The sequence below is a fragment of the Nesoenas mayeri genome (genome assembly GCF_963082525.1).
Source record: "Nesoenas mayeri genome assembly, chromosome: 9".
In the NCBI taxonomy this organism is placed as follows: domain Eukaryota; kingdom Metazoa; phylum Chordata; class Aves; order Columbiformes; family Columbidae; genus Nesoenas; species Nesoenas mayeri.
In genome coordinates, this window is record NC_137557.1 from 24814779 (window position 1) to 24837275 (window position 22497).

Below are 22497 nucleotides of genomic sequence, written 5' to 3' on the forward strand. Positions count from 1 at the left end.
AATATCCCTCTGTTTGTAGCCAAGGGCCTGAAATAGACTCTGGATTCAGCTCCATGCACTTAAATCCTCATCAGCTCTACTCAGAGGATTCTATACCTACTACAGCATGAAAAATAAACCCCAGCCTGGCTCTCAGTGCTGCAGCCAGGAGTGAGTTAATGTCAGTGAGAGGCAAGGTCTGAGGACTGGCACTAGTATCGTCTCCTGAAAGCACTAGTTTAATTTACTATTCCTTTGTACGGTTTTGGACTCCATTGCAGCTCACCATACGCAGCAGAAGAGAACCATTCTACCAAAGCCTGTGCCAAGGCTAGTGCATAGACGTTAAGATGACAAGCGCTGCTGCCCCCAGGCTGCTGCTCCCCTCCCAACCCCAGGCTCTCTGCTCCAGCTGCTGTGCACAGCACAGGTCAGGGCTCCAGCTGCAGGCACACCTGTTGTTAATGCAAACACCCCAGACATGCTCGGTGTGAGTGTGAAGCATCGCAGGTGGATTCCTGCAGCCTTCAGGCTCACTCAAACTGCCTGCACTGCCCCAACCCCTTCTCCTGTGCACTATGGACAGCAACACCACTAATGGAGATGTGCTCTTGTATTGGAACTTGGGCAGTGTGGCATATCCTTCCTGCCCAGTCAAGACACAGCAGCAGGCAGATCGCTGCTCCCTGCCCCTTTCTGTGGATATGAACTGTCAGCCTAACCTGCCCACGCAGTCTGGTCAGTGCAGTGCCAGGATCAGTCACATATCCCATTGCACAGCCTCACCGTGGGAGGCAAAACACCAAATGATTTGAACTGAGTTATGAGTCTGGAACTACTTGATGTTCATAATACTACAAGATGCACATAAAAAGCAGAGAACATCTCTGAAAACAGACCTAGAGACTGCTGGTCACCAATACACGTATATACACACATAAATATATGTATATATTTATATATAACATGCTTATATATTTCTGCCCAATTATACATTGTCCACTAACAGCATGAAACAAAATACCTCTAATAAACTTTGCGTGAAATACATTGCAAAGCTTTTTCTTGAAGCCTCCAGAACTCCAAAGATATTTTTTTAGTTATTCTAGATAGTTCATCTTGTGCCTAGCACTTGGCATTTAGATTTATGTTCATCTCTTTATTATTACCCAGGGTTTATATTTTTCTTTTTAATTTATTCCAGCATTTAATATTGTGATAAACACAGGAAAGCAGACAAACAGATTCAAGATCTGCACCCATGGCTGATTTGGCATATGAGGGCACCATAGCATATAAATAGCTTTAGGTTCCTACAACCACAGCTCACTCAATTCCAAAATCCCACACCAGCCAGATCATTGGGATTTTTTTCTCAACTCTCTAGCCTTCCTCTGTAGGAAAATCTAAAGAGCAAAACAACCAAGTGAAACACGGAAACCTGGCACTTGCTACAGCCCATCAGAGCTAGAGCCAAGCAGAACTGCAGACAGAGCATCACAGACAAAACTGTGACAAATCAAGCATGTGTGTGCATAGATTTGTTTATAAATGTCCTTATTATGCAAAGCAGTGTGGCTGTAGATGGCCAAAGCTCGAAAAACCTGAAGTGGTTTGCTTTTTTTGCCTTTTTTTCTCCTTTCATTCTTTCTTTCTTGTATTTGTTTCTCTCTTTGCCTTCTTGGCTTTAATCAGGGTACTTAGCCTTTTTGTAGGTCAATTTTCTTATCTCCCAAGAAGCATTTTGAAGATACATCTTAACTTGTGTTTTTTGTCATAAGCATAAAACCACAAAGCCTTCACCAAGCACTCCCAGGGACTGCTACTTAGAGAGACTTTTCTGTGCCTCTTTAATTTATACTCTACTCCTTCAGGTACATATTGCTTACAAATAAATATCTTGCTTCACTTTTTTTTGAATCCTCTTTTATTTTTTAAATCCTTCATTACTTTATTGTTTTGAGTCCACACTCTTCATAAGCTGTCATAGGCATTTGGTTAATAGATTCATATAGATTCATAATAATTTCATTCAATGTATTGTCATACTACACACGTTGCCACAACACTAATAAGAAGTGAAAGCAATAGAAAATGTTGTTGCTCAGAGTACTAAAGTCAGACGGAGAAGATTTGCTCAGTGGAAAAAGGCTTTTTTTTTTTTTAATGCCATATCTTTTTCAACCATATACATACTTTACATATTACTGCAACACTGAAGTATGAAAACAGATCCACATCTTGGGCTCATTCTCCTTGGTATTTAAGAAACTGAATCCAGAGCCATAGCTGCTGCATAAACTGGTAAAAACCCAAACCAAACGTCTTTCAGCACAGAAGAGCAAACCCTGCTCTGAAGGGGATAGAAGGACATGGTCCCTCTTATGCTGCTCTGTTGCTGGGGGTGCTGGGCCCCACGGATCCCTGGGAGCAACCAGCAGGGAAAGGAAGGGGCTGGTGATCCCCAGCCTTTACCTGCAGCTCTCCTGGGCATTTGGCACAGAGGGCAAAGAAGTCCTAAAGGTAAAAAGAACAGTCGCAAAAATGGCTCTGAAGTAGAACTGCATTTTGTGCATCACTTACTACTTTCCCTCTTTACACTCTAACATTATTCATATATTCAAACATAGGCCTGTTTCTGTTTCTGCTGAGGCTAAGCACCAAAGTGGAAGTTGATTAAGGTCAAACAAAGCTACATCTGTTTATTGTTGGTTAAAAACGTATCACGCATTGAAGCTTCTGACTTGAGCTACAAGCTGAATATTTTGAATATTTCTTTTGAACTTTACAGCCCTGGATAGTCTTGCTTTTCAAAGACGATCCCTCCTCTAAGACACTGGAGGAAAAGAACACCCTTCTCTTCCAGAGCTGAGCCTCATGTCAACCTCCAAGAGCCGCTGCAAGCCCTCCCCATCCCAGTGCACACAGACACATTCCCACCTATGGAAACAGTAAGTCATGAGTTGGAGACCTTGCAATTCTTAGAGTTGCCATTTATTGACAGCGCTTTGTTTGCATGTGGCACAAATTTTCAGAAGGTAAATGCATACAAATGAGGAAATGAATGCACTGAATTATTTTAACTAGAAAATTAAAATTAACACAGATGATGCAACGAAACTTGAGGAATGCAATTCTGGGTTAAACTTTAGTATTAGATGAGGGAAAAAAAAAATCTGAAAACCATGTTTTTATTGTTTCTACTTTTAGAAGACTAAAATTCTGTTCACAAACTAAGTGACCTGAGAGGCAGCTCGGGCAGTGCCCCAGCCCCATCAGCACATCGCAGCAGAGCAGCCACCCAGTATCTGTGCTACAAGGGAGGTTCTTTTACTTCTGTAACTGGAAAGAGTAGAGAAAAATCTCTGCAACCTGTCTCTTTTCCAAGATGAAAAACTGAATGAAGAGAATAGCACTGTCACCTTGCTCTGTTGCTGTGTTCAAGCTAGCACGTCAGTTCAAGTTACGGTATTTTACTCAAAATGCAAAATATTTTACTATGCTTTTGTGTAGTTGGTTACCAAGAGCCAGGGAAGGTCGGGAGGAGGAAGGCGGAAAGGAAGATTATATCCTCACATATCATGCTTTGCTTTTATCTTCCACGGAAATCTCAGCTGCCAGTGTTCATAATAAATCACATGAAAAAACAAAGAATGACCTACTAGATAAAGCTCAACTTTCTTTTCAAGTTACAAGTTCCAAATGCAAAGCATCATCCTAAACGTTAGTGCCCCCACTCCACACACCAAACGGTTCCACATACCTCTTGTACTAAATTTTCTTCCCTTAGGCATCTTCCTCATCTCCTTTTCCTTGCAGAAACAACATGTACAGTCATTTGCATTAACTCTACATAGGTTTTTAATATCTCAAACCTCACCATCTCATTGACTTATTTTGAAAACCAGCTTTTACAGACACACTCTTAAGGTACAGAAAACAAGATGATCTATTAAATGTAGAGTCACTGAACACATTATTTGAATTGTACATCTAGTTAAAGGTTGTTTAGATACTTATTTTGTGTGTCTCTGGCAACTCCCAGGATCGTGTCCAAGAGAAGATGACACACAACAGTAATTGACAAAGAATTTCCAGTTTTGTGTTCCTAACATCTCTCCCTGCTCTGTGGACCCAGCCAAGATCCAAAACTGACTACCAATCTGCCTTGCCCAAGGATAAAACCAGATTTCTAATTAAACTGAAGAGGAAAAAATAATTTCTGTGAATAAAGACATCACTTTCTGCAAGGCCTGAATGCTAGAAATATCTGCTGTAAAGTCTAAAGGTTTAATTCAGTGGTTAAGAGGTAGGTGTTAAGCAATAGCTGAGGCTGTACTTGGGCCTCTCCCTTTCCTTTCTCATGAAGTGCACCCACTGTATCTACCGCCAGGAGTGCCACTGGCAAAGGCACCATTCCTAGAAGAATATCCTACAAGGATATTCCCCTTCAGGGATTAAGAAAGGAAAATGGGGCATATCTACAGAGCTGTATACTTACTGGAAGTATTTTAGGTAGACTGCTGTTCTCTCTGCCTCAGGATTACTTTCTATATAAAGGCAACAATGAGATTTGCTTCACACGGGAACGGCAAACTTGCAAGAACACGCAGCAGAGCCTGGGCACTAAAAAAGCCATTTGAAAATGAGGCGCAGTTTATCTCCTGAAATCAATAGCAAACACTAACACTCTCAGTAGGAAGCATATAGTCAATGGCACACAGGCTACAAGTAGAAGGACCACTTCATCTGAATGCATGGGAAGATAGAATGCCAGATCTTAGCTGACAAGAGCTAACAGCCTCTGGTGATTGCACCCAGGCATGTCAGTGTATTTCAGATACTCTGCATTTGGGGATTTCTTCACCCCTCTTCTTTGGGCATCTCAATCAGTCACTGCCATCAGACATGAAAATTCAGTAATCTCCTTGGATCAGTTTAGCTCCTGGTATCTGCATCATGTGCATAATGACACTGTGAACTAAACACTCTTCTGCTTGTCTACATAGTTGTCTCCACTGTATTATCTAGACATAAACTCCAATGATCTACAACAGACACAGGGGAAAAAAAACATAATCTGTTAGGACCATAACACACTTTATTAAGGTTCAGTAGCCTCCAGCCCTCTTTATCATGCTGCTCTTTCAAGTAACATGAATTCTAGGGAAACAGGACCATCCATTTCTGCCACAGAGGTCCTCTAAAGCAGTGCTTTCTTCTCAGTGTCAGGTCTCCACACCATTACTAAGCCTAGCTGCAAAGTTCAATGGCAAATTATTTTAGACAGTTTATGTAGTTAACTGCTTCTAAAGAAAGAAGCACAGTAATAATATACAACCTGAAGAGAAAGGTGTGTGAAAGAAGATAGTTTCCCAGAGTGGTACCTTTCCTCCAAAGCACCTGCCTGCACCTACATCAGCCTCCTGACAGGGCTGAACCGCTCATCCTCCTCTTCTCAACGGAACCAAGGGGAGAAAATGACCCCATGATCTCCTGGGGAACGGCAGTCTTTTGACAGGACAAACACCAGTGCATTAACTGTTGCTGCAGAAAACATTTGTGTGGTGGGTGGATGTGTTTGAGACAGAGAAGGGACCCCAGAAAGCCTGCATTCAGCAGCAGGTAACAGAGCATCTGACTAGTGTGTCTCCTCTGGGTCTGCCCAGCTCTGCAGGGTGATGGACAGCTGACACAGTTCTGTCCGCATCACAGCAAAGCCTCACACCTCTGGGAGCCCAGGGACCTTCACTGTAGCTCTCGGAGCCCCACTCTCTCAGGATATACTGCACAAAGAACCGCAACTCGTGCTGCTGATAACTGTGTCTGGGTATGGAAGGCTGGTACAGAACTTGCTGCCATGACACTCAAGACTCTCCCTTTCTTACAAGGACTGAAGCAAGTTGTGCAGGTGATCCATGCTCAGACATTCTGCAGTTTCTTCCAGATCTTTCTCACTTCATTATGCTTGAAATCTTGAAATTACTACCAGGAAGGAGACAGTTATTTGTTTAAATGCTCTTGAGGTCATTTATTTAACCATTAAGTGGAGGAAAAAAAAAAAAGGGTTTGCTTTATAGATACTGGATTTTAAAGCAAAAGCAGCTTAAGCATCAGCTTGATGATAGTGAAATCCACCCCCTTTCTCCTTATGACCATTAGCCTCTCCCATGCACTGGATAATAGCCTCAGCTGATACATAAAGCACTGCTTGGATCAAGTCCTACCTACTATAGTTGCCATGACTGCACCACACACCTTCTCTATGGGCAGCAATGCTCTGTCCAAACCACTGCTGGATCTCGTGACAGCTATACAATTCTCTGATGTTACCATCAGCCCCTTACAACTAAGTTACTGCCCTGTGTGATACAGTGGGGTGTCGGGGGATGCACTTTGGACTTCATCATGACATACTTTTTATACATGTAACTCTCTACCACTCAAATGACATACGCAAGTGCCCTGATAAACCTAAACATCCTGGAATGCTTATTATATCCCCACCACAAAATAAAAACAATCCAATTTAATTCAGAAAGAAAATGACTTTCAAAGACGAAGAGCCTTTCAAGCCCCCCTTCATTAAATAATGGAGGCAACTCACTAAACCGGAAAGCAGTGATCCAGCAAACATTTTACTGCTGCAAACAGTTTGCGACAAAGATATATTGGAGTTTATTTGCATATAACTTGATATAAATTCCAACTGCATCCTGAGTGAAAGTAAAGTGGGTTTATTTTGTTTGGCTTTTGCATTTGTTTTTGTTTTTATGATGAACAGACTTAGTAAACATTTCCTAAGCTGTCTGCTGTTTGGAATTCCAAGTCTGAAATAAAACATAACCACACTACTGGCTCCAGTGCTGCCTATCTCACAAATAACAACAAAACTCACCAGCAATTAAATAACAGAGCATTTACTTTATAAAGAGCTTATGTGTAGCTCACAGCTTCACCTATAAAGTAACATTTCAGCTCTCTTTGACAGAGACAGCAAATCTATGAGCAAACTAATCTACAGTGACAAATAGCCTGTCAATGCTCTTTCTCTACAAATACATAGTTAAACAAAAAAAACAATCACGTAAGATCTAACAGCTGTAATAATAATTCTGTCACTTCTCTTTGCCGATTAAAGTATACCGTACCATTATGATGAGAGTCCTGGGTCTGCTCATTTCATCATCGCTATCCAGCGGCAGAATTTCATGTGACAACTCCTCTCGTCGTCGTCGCCTGCAGATATGTGGACAGTTCCTCTGTACCACAGAACGAAAGGCTTGGAGCAGAACAATGCTGGCAGCACAACCCATGTCTGCATCCTGAAGCCTACAAAATAACTTCTATGTTTATGCTATGTTTGAAAAACAGTGGCTCCTTGTCCCTGAAAACAGCCTACAGTGCAGCTGCAGCCAGCCCGCTCTCCAATCGCTTCCTTGAGCTCTGATCATCTGATCACAACCAAATAGCTTGGATGCAGATAGAGGAAAGATTTGATCCACTGAAACCGAAACACGCGCACTATTACGATGCTTTTTTCTCTCGCCCTCCCTCTCTGCTTCTGAATTCTCATGAGAAAATGTGCTCTCTCTCTTGTACAATCAGCCGCCTCCTCCGATTCCAGTGTCATGGAACTGAAGGTATTAAAATTCCTAGTTCAAAAGAGCCAGCTGTTCACTAAACACACACACACACACACAGAGGCATCCACAACAACTGGCAGGATCACTTTAAATACCTTTTAAAAAAAGTCATATGTAGCAAAATAGCAAACATCTGGAAAGCTATTAGCTCTCATTATCAGCACTGCTGTTTTTAAAATACTTTGCCCTAGGGTGTTTTGCCACAAGAAAAAAAAAAAAAGAAAAGCAGAATAGGCGTATTTAAGCCCACTGAGGGATTTGGGCTTTAATCTTTTCACCTCTTGCAATTTTCTGAAGCACAGCAAGCTCATTTAAGTTGTAAATGTAACAAGTGGTAAAAAAGAGAAATGCAGAAATCTGGACCGCTTCATCCAGCTCATGCTAAAATTGCCGCGGCTCAATGAGAAACAGCAGTGTGCAGCCCTGGAACGCCTTTCAATAGTGTAGTTGTTGTGTGTTCCCACACATGCGTGCCTTCTGCAGAGTAATACATTTTTACATCTGCACAGGAGGCCTGTGTTGAGAAGGGTCTCTGCTGACAGGGTCTCACACCAAACCAAATACCGATGACCTTTCAAGAAGGGTAAGAGGAACGCGTTTCAGTGTTTTATCATTTGGGTCTCAAGCAGGGGGAAGCAGCTGCCGGCAACCAGCAGTAACAACTTGCCTTTCTGGCTCCTGCCTGAGAAGTCATTCAGAAGGCAGGCAGGGATGCTCAGCAATCACATGGCTGACCTGGAAACACAGCGAGCACTGGTGGCAGAGAGCGTAACACAATAGCACTTGAGAGGAACTTAGCACTAAAAATATCAACAGAAAATAGACTTCTCTTATACATTAGGAATACTAAGAATTTCCAATAGGGTTTCCAGATAAGCCGCTTTTAAGCTAATATGTATAACTTTGTTATGTGTGCACCCAAAACCATATTTACCTTGCATCAAAAGGCTTCGATTTCTAATAAAGGCCATGAGAGTTTTGTCATCAATTCTCATGAGGGCACAAGCAACCTTATGATGTCTGTTAATGAGATCTTTGTATATAATACTCCTCCTCACAATCTAAATCAGGAATTGCACTGAAAACATTTCATGGAAATACTTTCTTCTGGGCTTGATTAGGGTTTAATTGCTCAGTGATCTGGCAAGACATCATAATTTTAATTAAAGCCTTTGCCAGAAAAGCTAAACCCTTTAATTTTGTCCTTTAAAAGCAACAAACTCATTGTCATCATTTCTTGCCTTTGTTTCTTTAGAGTGAGCTGCTTCAAGTGCATGCAGAAAGCAGCCAGCAGCCTTGGCAGGGGCTGCACCAGCTCAGCCACAGCTCTTCCCCCCAGATCCCACCAGGCATGACATGCTGCCCACCCAGCAGCAGACCCCACAGAGGGGCCTCGCATCCTGCCCACATGTTTGACTTGTCTAATGCAACTACAAGAGCATGGTGGCACAGCTGGGTGATTTCTGCACCAAACCAGCAATCCTGCTGCCTCTTGCTGCCATTGTTTACATTTTCAGTCCCCTGCCTGCTGCAGAACTGCTACTGATACCTTGGCCACACAGAAGATGCACTTGGCAGCTGGGACACTTACATTCCTGCTTCAATTCCAGCAGCAGCAATATGGGCCTGGATAACGTCTGTTGCTGGCTGTTATGGCAACTGCTCTGCTACCTTGGGGGCTGCTAACGCATCTCCTGTCTGTACAGCATCTTCTTTTACTCACCAGTGTTCAGCTGGGAGAGCTGGCAGGGATTTTTATGAAATTTGGTTTCCATAGCACAGCCCAACACTGTCACACACACACACGCATACATGGAATAGCACCCTTGGGCTTGAACCAAAGCTCTGCTTCACTCTGTGAAGAATCCCATTCATTTCAGTGGTCTTTGGATCAAATGATTCTCTCCCAGCAGCCCAAGTGACTTCATTACAATTATTTGTGGATTAAGCTATTATTAGATACAAAGAGAAATGACACAATCTTGGCAGTTTATCTCTTAGGAGAGAAAAATGACACTCAGTCCAAAACCAAGTCAAATAACAAGCCAAAGCCAGCTAAAAGTAGCCTCCAAGCCTTGATCAAAATTCAAGAACTGAAAAAACAAACAGCTAATGCACAGGGGAAAAGAAACCACTGAAGAGCTAAAAAACCCTTCTGTTTTAAGGAAATCTCACAGAAGCATGAGCTATCATTGGAAAGGAAACCTCCCAAGCCATTAAAAATGCCTGGACACACACACCCAGTACCAACAGCGTTGTTTTTCAAATGGAGTGATCTCATCAGCATACATTACGCTTATACGCCAACTATCAACATTGTTAGTTACTCTTACAGTACAGCATCAAGCATTATTTTGTGTTAATTAGCACTTTACTCCAGAAAGTGAATTCAGTGAAATCCCCTGGGATGCAAAATACTTCTTTGTGCAAGCAAGTCCTTAATTCCCCATTACAAAGACTTTGGCAACAACGCTGAGCTAAGGAATATCCACACTGGAAGCCATCCGCTGCCCACTCTCACTCCACTCTTAACCACCATTTAGCTATGCTAATCAGGTGTGTAACACCTGCATGATGGTTTACAGGAACAGGCTGGGAAGCAGACCACTACAAGTACCTCAATACAAAAGAACTGGAGAGGCATGACAGTTGTTTTAACCCAGATGACTTCAGTGACCTGGTCGCTGGCAGCTCCAAGGGCTGGGTCTGTGCAGCAGCAAAGCTGTGCAAGAGCAGAAGTGGGTCAGGTCACACTTGCCATGTCTTATAAAGTACAGGATAAGAAAGCAGAGTTCAAAGGCACTGGATCCTCAAGCTAACAGCTATCCGTCATCCAGCCTCAGCTTCCACATGAAAGGGATGCTAGCTCTGCAAATAGGCAGCCAGGTTCTGAAAAGGTAAACTGTCCCTGGCAAGAGCTCTGCAGCAGAGAGTAAATCCATTGTATTCCAAGCACTAGGTTATTTCTCTTCCACAATATTCCTGCATTGCTGTTTCGGCAGGCCCCGAGGCTTTCTAAAGATGCTACCATACATTTTGTAACATTCCTATTTCATACCTCTTCAGCATACGACATTAAAAGTTTGTTTCATTCCCACAGCTTTCTTTATTAATTTTCCTTTCTCTTTTGTCATTTGAATTCATGTCATCTGAATAAATAGTATATAACCTATTGCTACACTGGTCTTCGCTGAAGGCTTTAAACATGAAGACAGAAAGGCAGCCCTTGAAGGAGATCCTTTAATGAGAGGATGACTTTCCAAATGAAACACTGATCCTTCCTTCCAGCCCCAGAGGAGGCTGCATTCTCCTCAGGCAAGAAGGATGGCTGCAGGTTAGAAGAACCCATTGCCCACACCTGCTCAAGCTGTCAAGATGGCATATATTTTTAGGTTTTTTTTCTTTTAAATTCTCCAGAAAACAAGCCCCCCTCTCTAGCATATGTGTGCATGACCCATACCTAGAAGTTAAGCAGAAGCTCTTGAAGTGTGACAATTCTAAAACAGCAACAACAGGTGACTACAGGAGTCATCCACAAAAATAGGAATGCCCCTGGAAATTACTGACAGTCTGCTCAGTCTGGTCTACAAAAGCCCCAAGCCATTAACAGGAACTAAAGAGAGCTTAACAGTACAAATAACAATAACAGCATTGTTACAGATGATAACGCTCATGCCACCATTCTGACTTACCAAAGGATGCCCAAGTACCCAGTCGAGCAAGGTACGGACTGGTATAAAGCAGGTTTATACAAAGATACTGTCACAGACAGCAACTTATTAGTACTCTGAAGCCAACTCATGGGACCATTTACCTAAACTCTAAGTGGTTAATAAACTGGCAAAACAATGTCCATTCACTGAAAATCCTTCAGAGATAATGCAAAAATATATCAGGTGAGCTATTTACCTCACATAGCTCAATCAGAGATTGCTGGGGATGGTCCCAGTCCAGGTGATATACTGGTACACACAGACACAGCATTTGGCTGAGCACTTCTGGAGTCAGACCCCACTGCGAGCCCCAACTGTTTAAAAGCTCAAATAGTTCTCTTGGAAAGAGTAGAGTGAGTCTTTCAGTTTATCAAGGCTAACCTACACGAGTTACTATTCCACATACATCATCACGGTACAAATGATGAGCAGCTCTCAACAACGCATAAGCAACTCACAGTTCCACATACAGACCCACAGTTATTATAAAACTTCTGTTGAGGTCTAGCCTATACAAGTAGCAGGGAAGTATCTGAAGCAAGATGCAACAAAAGAATTACAGTCTCTATCTTGATGCATATGAGGATCACTCACATTTTGGTGAGTTACTGTGTCATCTCTCAGCACCATATGATCTATCACCCACATCACCCATCCAAAACAAAATGAGCTGATAGACATTATCTTCTTAGCAAAGGGATTTTTCCTCAGATACATCAAAGGTCTTTGTCTCCAGTATTTGTTTTCATAAAGGCTTGAAGACATTTGCAAGGAAAACAGAGGGGGAAAAAAGTGTAGCCAAGTCTGAAAGTCTCTGTACATGCTCTGCAGCTTCAAAACAAACAGTGGAATCCTAACCAGCCTCTGAGGAACCAGCATCAAGACCTCGATCAGATGGGTGAAGTACTCCAAGAGGTAGTCTTCAGGGCAGCTAGCTTGGCAACAGAGGAGGCTGTTCGGTGCTAGGCTGAACCACTGCCATCATACATTTTGAGGAAAAAAAAAACAAAAACAAAACCAAAAACATATATGGTGATCACACTCTTATTTCAAAGAAAGCTTAAGCACTCACAGTTGCTGTAATAAAAGCCATAAACAGCATCTGTGTCTTCCACTCATAACATACCCTCTTGCAGTAATTTAAAAACATTCATGCATCATATTTCAAAGTGTTGCTTCAAAGCAGTTAAATATCAGAAACACTGAGGTCTCAAACACCAGAGAGGGCCCAAGGGTCCTTGCCAAAGGTGACTGAGAGAGTCAGAAGTTCACAGGCTTTACACATCTTTAGTTGCAACAGGTGCTCCATAGTGGCCTGGGAAAGAAGCGTTTCCTATTTGATTACCTCATTTCCCTTCATCGTACCTTAGAGCAGCAAGCAATGCTTACACTAGAGCAACATTGAGGAGCCACCTTCCCAGCACTGCCACAAAACCCTTGCAATGTCACCTGGTTGCAGAGCAAAGAGAAGGACTGAGAAAGTAAGTGTATGGCACCCTCTAGGGAGTAGTACATGAAAGACAAATGCACCACCAGATCGAGCTCAGTAGGTTAAATGTTTATAAATTAAATGACCATGTTTATAAAATATTCTCTTTACGGTAACAACAACAAGTAACTGCACTATCCACAACCTTTAAAACCGAGTCAGGCATTCTCCACCATAGCTAGGGAGACAGCCCAAAGGAAGGGCTGCAGGATTAGAATCGCAGTTTTCCATCTAACTTCTCGAAATATTGCATGGTTCACACTGGATGACAAGTTAGGCACAGACTTACCTTTATATACTAAGAATTGACCATCTGAAGGCTGCCGGTACAGCACAGCGCTACACGTCGCACTGAAAAATGGAGCAGGCTACGAGAGCTTGTGTCTGTTCTCAGCACCCTGTGCAACCCACGTGGCAGAGCGCTACCTGGAGTGCAGGCTGCTCACGGAGGACACGGACTGGGCACGGGGAGCCCAGTAAGGGCCCCGCAACAGCAGCCATGGGGCGGCTGGATAACTGGCAAGATCACAGGAACTTGTGCTGCAAAACATATTCTTACAGCTCTGCTGTTTCTTGACTTTGCCTGCTGAAAATGGAAACCATCATGTACAGATGGGGTGGGAGAAAAGCCTGATAATCACAGAAATGGGCTCCCTGTGACTGGTATTACACAGAACTTGTGTGGAGTACTCTTAATTACTCTCATGCTATATGTGTCCAAAATCCCACAGCAGTTTAGGAAACAAAGTGACAAAAAAAGACTGAATTAAGGATTTTCAACAGGCTAATGACAGAAGCTGGGCTAGAACACGCATCTCTGGAGCTTCAACCCCTACAGGGGTTTCTCAGAATATTATCTTTACACAAAATATGAAATAAATTTATGACTTGCATGCAAACAGTTGCCACATTCTTATTTTCAACTCAGGTGAAGCATCCTGCTGACTTTCAAGTAATTTCTCACTTTGACAGGTAGTTTTCTACAGTTAAAGCCTCCATGAGATCAGTGGGATCCTAGATTAAATAAAATGGGAGAACTGTAGTCTATAGGCAGTGACGAAAACCTTCTTATTTCAATGCACTTCAGTGGCTTCTATGTGTATAATAGCACTAAATATTCTGAAGATCAGCTAAGAGCATTGTCGTGGTTTCCTTAAGCATGTAACAGGAAAAAGAAATATTTAACTTCATACCAAAAATAACAACATAAAGTAAATGTTTGTACGTTCTTCAAAATAACTTTTTTTTTATTTTTTATTTTTTTTTTAAATGTTTCTCACATTGTTTAGCATCAAGAAAGAGTGAAATTAGATACTAAATGAATGGGTCAGACTTCATCCACAAACCCTAACTGCTTACACAAGATGGGTACAGGCACAGGCCTTACCAGATAAGCTAGAAAAGCAGGACTCATGGCACATGTCAAAGAATAGCCAAGACAGAGGACATGAGTCTTTGCTCTGTATCCTTCAGTGGGACCCTGATGTCTGCACATACAGAACTTCACCAACTCCACAGACCTGCCGTCTCTACCAGGGATTGCAATTACTTCTTCCCCAGCACATCCCTGCGTCTTGTGCAGAGACAGTTAACTTGGATGGTGTCTGTACCTAGATCACAGCTTTCCAGCACAGTCTCCCATTCTTTAGTATATCAGCATTCAGAATAATCACCTGGGAGCCAAACCATTTTTCGTCTGCATTTAAAATGAAAAAGAAAAAACACTTTTTCCTGTGTATGAAGTCAGGCCAGAGAGGCTGAGCTGGTTCATCTCCTGTCTCCCAGTTTTGGTATCCTTCCTCCCTCCCCCTGCTTTCTCTCTCTCAGAGCCAGACTGACAGGATCAGAGTAGTATCCAAACCTTCTGCCTCTGAATCAGACTATACACGTGATAGAGATCAGCCTCAATTCCCACCTGGCTCTGCACATGCTTTTCACAGTAAGGTTTTGGTTTTCAAGCCAAGAAATCCCTTTCCAGACTCCCTCACAAGAACGATGGACTGTCCCAGAGGAGCCAGGAGTTTAGCTGCCTAAAGCATTCCAGGTTAATTTAATAAATTTTTAATTCAAAACATCAAATGCCTTGAAGATAAGAATTTCCACTGCAAGGTGGGAGTTCAGCAGCTGAAAATAAAAGGGAAAGAGCTGGAAGCAGTGGCCAGCACCAAAATTATTATCAACTACTGATATGACATCGGCATGAGCAGACTTCAGTGTAGTCTTGGACATAATGCAAGGTATCTCTAGGAAAGAAAGTATTATACTATTGTAATTAATAATAATGACATGAATACCCTGGTGAGACACCACTGAGAATATATGAACAGGTCTGGCCATCTTGAAGAACGAACCAGTTGCAGAAAAGACCTGCTAACATGACCCAGTCCTCAGATTGCCAGTACAAGTCCACTGACACACTAGACTGAGTCCTGTGGAAGGTCACCAAGTCAGAGTTCCTCACAATACATGAGGAACTGCTGAGAAAAATAAATTTGTCCAACCTTACGAAATGAAGGTTGATGGGAAATCTTGCCAGTCTATACCCTTCCTAGCAATAGGGTATAGAGAAGACAGACTCTTCTTGGAGATGCACTGGCAGGGGATTCCAATTAAATGCAGTAAAGTTTTCCACCATGAAGGGTGGTCAGACACTGGAGCAGGGAACTACAGAGACCTGTGTGATCTCCATCCTTGGAGAGTCTAAACACTTGACCAAACAAGGGCCTAAACAACCTTATTTAGTTACACTTGCTTTGAGCAAGGAGCTGGACTTGACAACCTCTAAGAGTTCCTTCCAAACTAAGTTATCTTGAGACTCTGAAAGAGCACAGCTCATTCAGCCTAGCAAACCAGAGCCTGGATTTGTGTCTCCCTGGAAGAACCCTAAACACAACGGGAGCAGAAGAGCTACTAAAGCCAAAGGCTAACACAAAGACAAGAGCAAGAGGATATAAACTGGCCATTTAGGCCATACAATTTCACTTTGCAGAAAGCTCTGTTTCTAACCTAACATAGAAACGAGCAAAAGAGGCTCCCAATCAAGCTTCTTTCAACTTTAAGTCAGCTGTAAAATCCCTGCTTATTATTTCAAGGCAATTTCACTTTGAGACAAGCTCTATATGCAAAGAGTTCAGCCTGAAGCAAGGAACCAAAAGGAACAATTCAATTTCAGAGCATAAGCTTCTACAGCTGCAAAATGGAAAATGCGGCACAACATGTGGATAAAGTAAGAAAGGAAATGCAAAGTAAAATTTGTACATGCAGAGGCCAGCAAAAACTGTGTTGTCTCAGGTGCTGATGGCCCATCACCCGGCTCCGCCAAGCAAAGCAGCTGCAGATGTATCCTTTTATCTGACAGGAAAGATCCCACAAGAAGAATATGGATTACTTCCACTAGTAGTATAATAACGTGGCTTCAGATCCTTCTTTTCTTAGTGCCAAGAATCCAACAGCAGTTTTTCCCAAAATAAAGAAGGTAAGAATCAGGATTCTGGAAGTGTTTCAGGCTATAAATATTAAGGAATGATCTTGGGGTTTTTGTTTGCTTTTAAATATTGCTCAACAAAAGAAAAAACAAAAAAGCCCAAATCTGACAGGTTGAGGGGGAGCAAACCAAGAGGCCTTTCCCTGTTTGATCATGTCATGTATGTCCTAACCATGACATTTCTGGAGCTAAAGCACACTTGGCAAATCATGAATTTCTACACAGAATCCTACTGGCATACACATCAGTCTTCACAAGACAAGACATTTCAAAGAAACAGGATCCGTAGGTATGTATTGCTAGCTGCTATCACGAGAAGGTATCCTCTTGATTACAACAAGGGGTTGATTAGCCCCAAAACCTTTCCTTTCTTAGCAGATCTAGAACCTCAGTGAGGCTCATATCTTCCCCCTTTTACACCAGCCAGAAAGTCCAGTTGCATAATGGAGCAGCGAGACCACCCATGTAACAGCATGCAAAAACCCACAAGGTCTCTCAGCCCAACAATCCTCAGTGGGATGTCATACCCCTTGCAGAAAAGACACACCTGGAGCAACTCATCCCCAGCTCTGCTGCTGCTTCTCATGCCCCACCTTAGAAAGTGCCTGAAAACCGCAGTTTTGCCCTTATCACCATGGAAAGGAAAAAGCACTCCAAAAGGCAAACCAAAACAACAACTACAAGCATCCTGCACTTTTTAGAAATGATCTTGCTTTGCTTTTTTCACAGCACAGTAATGTGCTCACTGTACCAAGTTGAGTAACAGCTATTTTAGCATCTAATGAGCGACACTGTGGTGTTCTGTCCTCTGGACAGCTTTTCTGTGCAACATGTGATTTTCATTTCATGTCTCTTGCCAGGGTTTCACTCCCTTTCTTTTACTTGAACTGCAGAAGAGAATAAAATCATACAAAACCCAAGCCTAACCAACCTGCATTGCTGGTACCAATTAACATTCACTTCCACAAGGCTCTTCATTTAACTAAATACAAAATTAGCAAGACCAGTCCAACTCTAAGTTGTTTGGTCTGTATTTGTTAAGTTGTAACACAGTCTCTAAAAACATATGTCTCTTCTGGTTGGCATTTCAGGCAAAAATCTTTAGAAGAATAATATTTTGATTATTAACATGTGTGTTTTGAAAGATGAATACTGGACTCCAAAGGAGATAAAATATGAGTAGAAACTATGAACTAAATACACATATGTGCAAAGAGTTTTTGTTCTCACTGTCTGAAATATATGATTGCAAGTCATTTGGTTTTATTATTAAAGTCCTAATCGTATCTGCTTGACTTTTTTTGTATTAACTGATATTTATAAAAAATACCCTCTTCCTGTAGGGCCATTTCAATGCATTACTAAAAAAAAAAAATTAATCTAGTATATAATGAAGGGAACATTTTTCTCTCTTTTATTATGACACATCTCAAATGAACGTCCAAGGGATCCTAGTAATTTTAGGTAGTACCCAAATACTTGCTTCTATTTAGTCTTCCAGGATTTTTGATATAAAGAACAATACAGCTAGATAACGCTTTTCAAGAAGTGGTATTTACACTTACAGATGTATTGATTTATTTCAGGGAAGCAATCAGTTCTCTAATTGTGCTGAACATGCAATTAGATTTTTAAATAGATGACCAACTTCCTGGACCACCCTCTCATTCTTCTGCTGGCAGCTGAGTATTCAACAGGCTTATGATCTTAAGTAACTCCAGCTGAAAAAGTGCAAATGCGTAAGTAAATAATTTAAATGTTACAGACTACACACTGGAACATCAACCCTAAAAATTGTTTTACTGTTGTTTTCTAAGGAAGTAAACACTCTGGTTGCCTACGCTGCCAAAGCTTTCATTAGAGTATGCGATACCCAAGTGAATACAACAGATACATGCAGATTCCCTTTAAACATCCCTTTTTCACACTAAGAAAAAATATTCTCAACTTTCTCTTAAAATTCTGGTAGAAATTAAGCTACAGAGATAGCAACTCTCCATTTCTGGTGAACTTTACCCCAACATATAATTATTGCTCTAGTCAGATTCAAGTCAGAAGTTAGCAATCATTTATCACTTTATGTGTAAAGTTACCATAATTTCATGTTAACACAGAGTTGCAGCCAACAGAAGAGCTCTCACCTTGGTGTCATTTATGCTTTTGTCAAGCAACTCAGCAAATTAGGAACAATTACATCTAAACAGAGACATACACACAACTAAACACACGCTGTAAGGCATAAGGGCGGACTTGGTTACATTACCCACTCTCAGTATCAGTGTCTCATTCTTGATGTAGTAATGCTAAATTCAATATGACTACTCTTCACAAAAGATTTATTCACAGAAAGGGTTGTGAAGCACTGGAACAGGCTGCGCAGGGAAGTGGTTGACCCACCATTCCTGAAGGTGTTTAAAAGATTTACAGATGAGGTTCTTAGGGACATGGTTTAGTTCTAGATTTAGGTTATGGTTGGACTCAATTATCTTGAAGGTCTCTTCCAACCAAAATGATTCTATGATTCACAAAAGATCAAGTCGACAGTTTACAAAGGAGAGCACTGGGGCAGATTGTCAGTGGCATATATAAGCACGGGGAAACGGAAGCCACAGCATTTCAAGTGAGACACCTTGAGAACATGTACGCCACCCAGCACAAGCTTATCAGCCGACCTCACCACTCTGTGAAGCAGCACACCCTCTCGCTTTCAAATCTCATGTATCAGCAACTGATTTGAAAAAAACACAAGCCTGAATGCCACCCATAAAAGACGGCTGCACCCTAGCAGGAGGTACTGCCCTAAGTAAGTGAAGACATCCTGCTGAGCCAGTATTCACACGGCTGTCAGCCAAGAGAAACAGCTGCAGTGAAAGGTCAAGGGAGGTTCACCTCTATCTTGGAATTGCTGCTACCCTTGGACTGCAGATAGCATTTGCTTGGGGTTTCAGGAGACAAAGGCACAATTAATCTGAAGGAAGGAATGGAGAAGATGGATCCATCATCCTGCTCCACATGTAGATTTATCTGCTGATCTGGGAAGCATGTCATCAAATGACTCCACAATTATTATTTGACTTAGGAGTGCTGAGGAACCCAACATCTGCCTGTGACACAACTTCTGGAAGCTCTAACCTGACCCAGAAGAGCAAACCACACCAGTATGGGTCCATGCTTTGAAGGTACATCTAATCCCACTTTCCAACTCAACTGTGCAGATCTGAAGACATTATACTGTGATCAAATGAATTAACAGGGAACTCTCTATTTTTTTTAACCAGAATCTGCTCAATTTATTTAAAGCGACAAAGATATTTAAATTTGGCTGTTATTGACATTGTCTATCACACTGTAGCAACAAATGTTGAAGCCCCAGATGGGTTAATATCTATGAGAAAGTCAACAGAACATCAAACAGAACAGGAAATGGTGTTTCCTGCCAAACTATCTAAAAGCAGTCCTAACGTTAGCACTTGCTCTTCGCTAGTTTTTACCACAGTTATCTTACAGACAGACATGAAAAAAAACAAGTGGAGCCCATGATAATAGTAATGAGAAAGTATTATTCCTTCGTCATGGTTCAATTTTCATTTATTTTTGTACCTTTAAGACAGAGAAAAGTAATTTTAAATTGTGCTTGTTAGCTGATGACAGCAGGATCTGTGTGGTATACTGGTTACGGGAAACACCTGTCATTCTGCCTTATTCTTTTTGCCCTATGTATGTTAACAACAATTAACTGAATGAAATCTTAGGCTGCCTGTTACTTTCATGCATTTTTCTTCAAGAAAGGAAAAAAATCTTGATAAACAAGAATCAGAGGAGAATGGTGTGCTAACGTGCTAGGCTTTTGGTACTGAAGGCACCTGTCTCAATGTGGTTGCCCCCCGAGGCACAGTTGTGTCAGTACACAAAGTTGTTAAATCAAAACCTACCATTTCACTGGACTGAAAGACAAACAACAACAAAAAAACCCCAAACACACAAACACACCTACTCCAAAACATAACGCACATGCCTTCATACAGCCCCGCAAAGAACAGCAGAAGCAGCCCAAACAGGCAGACTTCCAGGCAGCTCCAGACATGAGGGATCCAAAGGCTCACCCTCAACAGCCACAATGGAAAGACAAGGAAAAAGATTATCTTCTTGTCCTAAATATTTGCATTTAGTATCACCTACCTAAGTTCTGTGGCATTACATGAAAATACATCTAGTTGCACTGATTCAAGCCTCCAAGCAAATGAAGAGGGAAGGAGGAGAGGGAGAGAGGGGGAAAAAAAATAAATATATATATATATGAAAAGGGGAAGGAAACACGTGAGAGGGATTTCTTTTTATTTCTTTAGTTTTAATTCCTGTAATTCTTGTATTTTAAACTATTAATAACCACACATGAAAGGACTTCTCATTTCTAAAGGTTTCATCCTTTTAACTGTCAGCAGTCGGTTGATACATGTTCTTTCGTAAAATCGCATCTGTTTTTTGGGGGCAAAATGGCAAGATCCACTTTGCTGCTGTTCCTTGAGAACAATCTTACTCTTATTGCCACTCTTAAAGCACATCCACCTTCACTTCGCACCAGTAACACAACCAAGGCTGAGCAGATGCAATGCAAACTGTGCAAGGTGAACTCAAGAGGTGCTGCTGGGACGATGTCAGACCCAGGTACATCAGTTGCAGCCATGAATGAACCACCACATTAAGAAGTGACACCTCATTGCTGCAGCATACGGCTTCATTATTTCAACTTTTCAAGCTCCGATTAGAAGTCATTTGCTGACTGCCATTCCTAACCACACAAACACATCCCAAAAATAAAAAAAACCTCACATTTTCAAATCTGAACCCCTGCCAGATCCTGTAGGATTAGGAGTCAGACTCTTCTGAAAAACATGCTGGGAAATAGTGGTAGGAAACAGAAAGCAAGAAGTGTCAGGGCACAAAGATCAAGTATAGCAGTCCTACAGCTTGTTCCAGCACATCGCAGTATCCGTCAGCATGGAACTTAAATGCCAAGTATCTCTGCTTAAAACCCTCAAAAACATATGGTACATTATTCCAAGGAAATGAATGTTAGCCATGGCAGATACCTATTTACTTAAGTCTATTTAAAAATAAGTATAAATCTACTGATACGTTCACAGATCAAAGCATTGCATTGTCTTCCACACTGCACAAAACAAGGAACCACTGATACAGGAATTCTTTAAGGTAACAGACAGAGCAGAGAAGCTCTCCTTTCAAGAAGAGTCACTAGACAGAACATCACAGGATAGCTGTTCAGTGAAGAGAAGGAACAGAGAGATTATCAGCTTGAAGAACTGGCAAGGAGAATTCCAGGAAGAAGTGGTTTTTCAGATGGTGTGGATGGCAAGCAAAGATAAGGTGACAGCTGCAGTAGTGTTCCCTGTATACAGAGGGGCACTAACAGAGGCTCAGAGACAAGTGGGAGACAGACACAAAGAGCAGCAAGGACTAAGGACTGGAAAGGGCAAGGGCAGAAAAGCTGAGAGTGGGTAGATACGAGAATGAAGAAACGAGAGTAAAAGAATGTTTAAGTGCAACATACAGGCCATGCCTAGTCAATTTGAAGGGTTCTCATTGCAAGAACAACTTTAAAAAGAAAATAAAGGAGATAAAGCTCATATCGAGGCACATCATTTGTTGTGTCCTGCTGTGCTACTGCTCATCGTGCTTATTGCGAGGCAAGTAACTTGTAACTTCCACCTGAAACCAGTCTGCAAACAGTTATCCCCTTACCCTTGCTGCAGAAAGGGTAATAGTATTAGTAGTAGTAGTAGTAATAGTATTGCCTAGAAGGCAATAAGTATTTTATTGCCAACATCCACTGCAGGCTGGAGCTATCATTCCTACATTAAAAACTCACCCCATTTTCTTCCATTTCTAAAATGAGTTGTTAAACTATAGGCTATTATTTGACTAGGAAAGAGGATAAGCTAAATTTCTGCTCATGTATCCCCTGAATTTCCATTTGGTAAGTTCTCCTAACTAACTTCTAGAACAGTTCTCATTGATTCTGAGAAAGTTGTGAGGATAAAAATTAAGCAGCACTGAAGAGACCAGCATCATTCAATTCTACTTAATGTTCTGTGACTTAGTTTCCACCAGTGTTTGCAATTTTAGCTATTTAATGAAATGGTGTCAGCAGAAGCACCATACAATCAC

At 41.6% G+C, this 22497-nt stretch overlaps 1 protein-coding gene across 5 annotated transcripts in view; it reads right to left on the reverse strand.

Moving 5' to 3' along the window:
- The window catches only part of DOCK10 (dedicator of cytokinesis 10), a gene marked incomplete at its 5' end in the record, with an annotated part of 152509 nt that overhangs the window by 119532 nt on the left and 10480 nt on the right, over nucleotides 1–22497 (reverse strand). For 4 of the 5 annotated variants that reach the window (XM_080349583.1, XM_080349582.1, XM_080349580.1 and 1 more), the window contains one exon: nucleotides 7131–7295. The exons of the other annotated variant lie outside the window; for it this stretch is intronic. In XM_080349583.1, the coding sequence (XP_080205709.1) occupies nucleotides 7131–7295 (165 nt within the window). Of the gene's footprint in view, nucleotides 1–7130; nucleotides 7296–22497 lie in introns of those variants that run through there. 5 annotated transcript variants of the gene reach the window in all.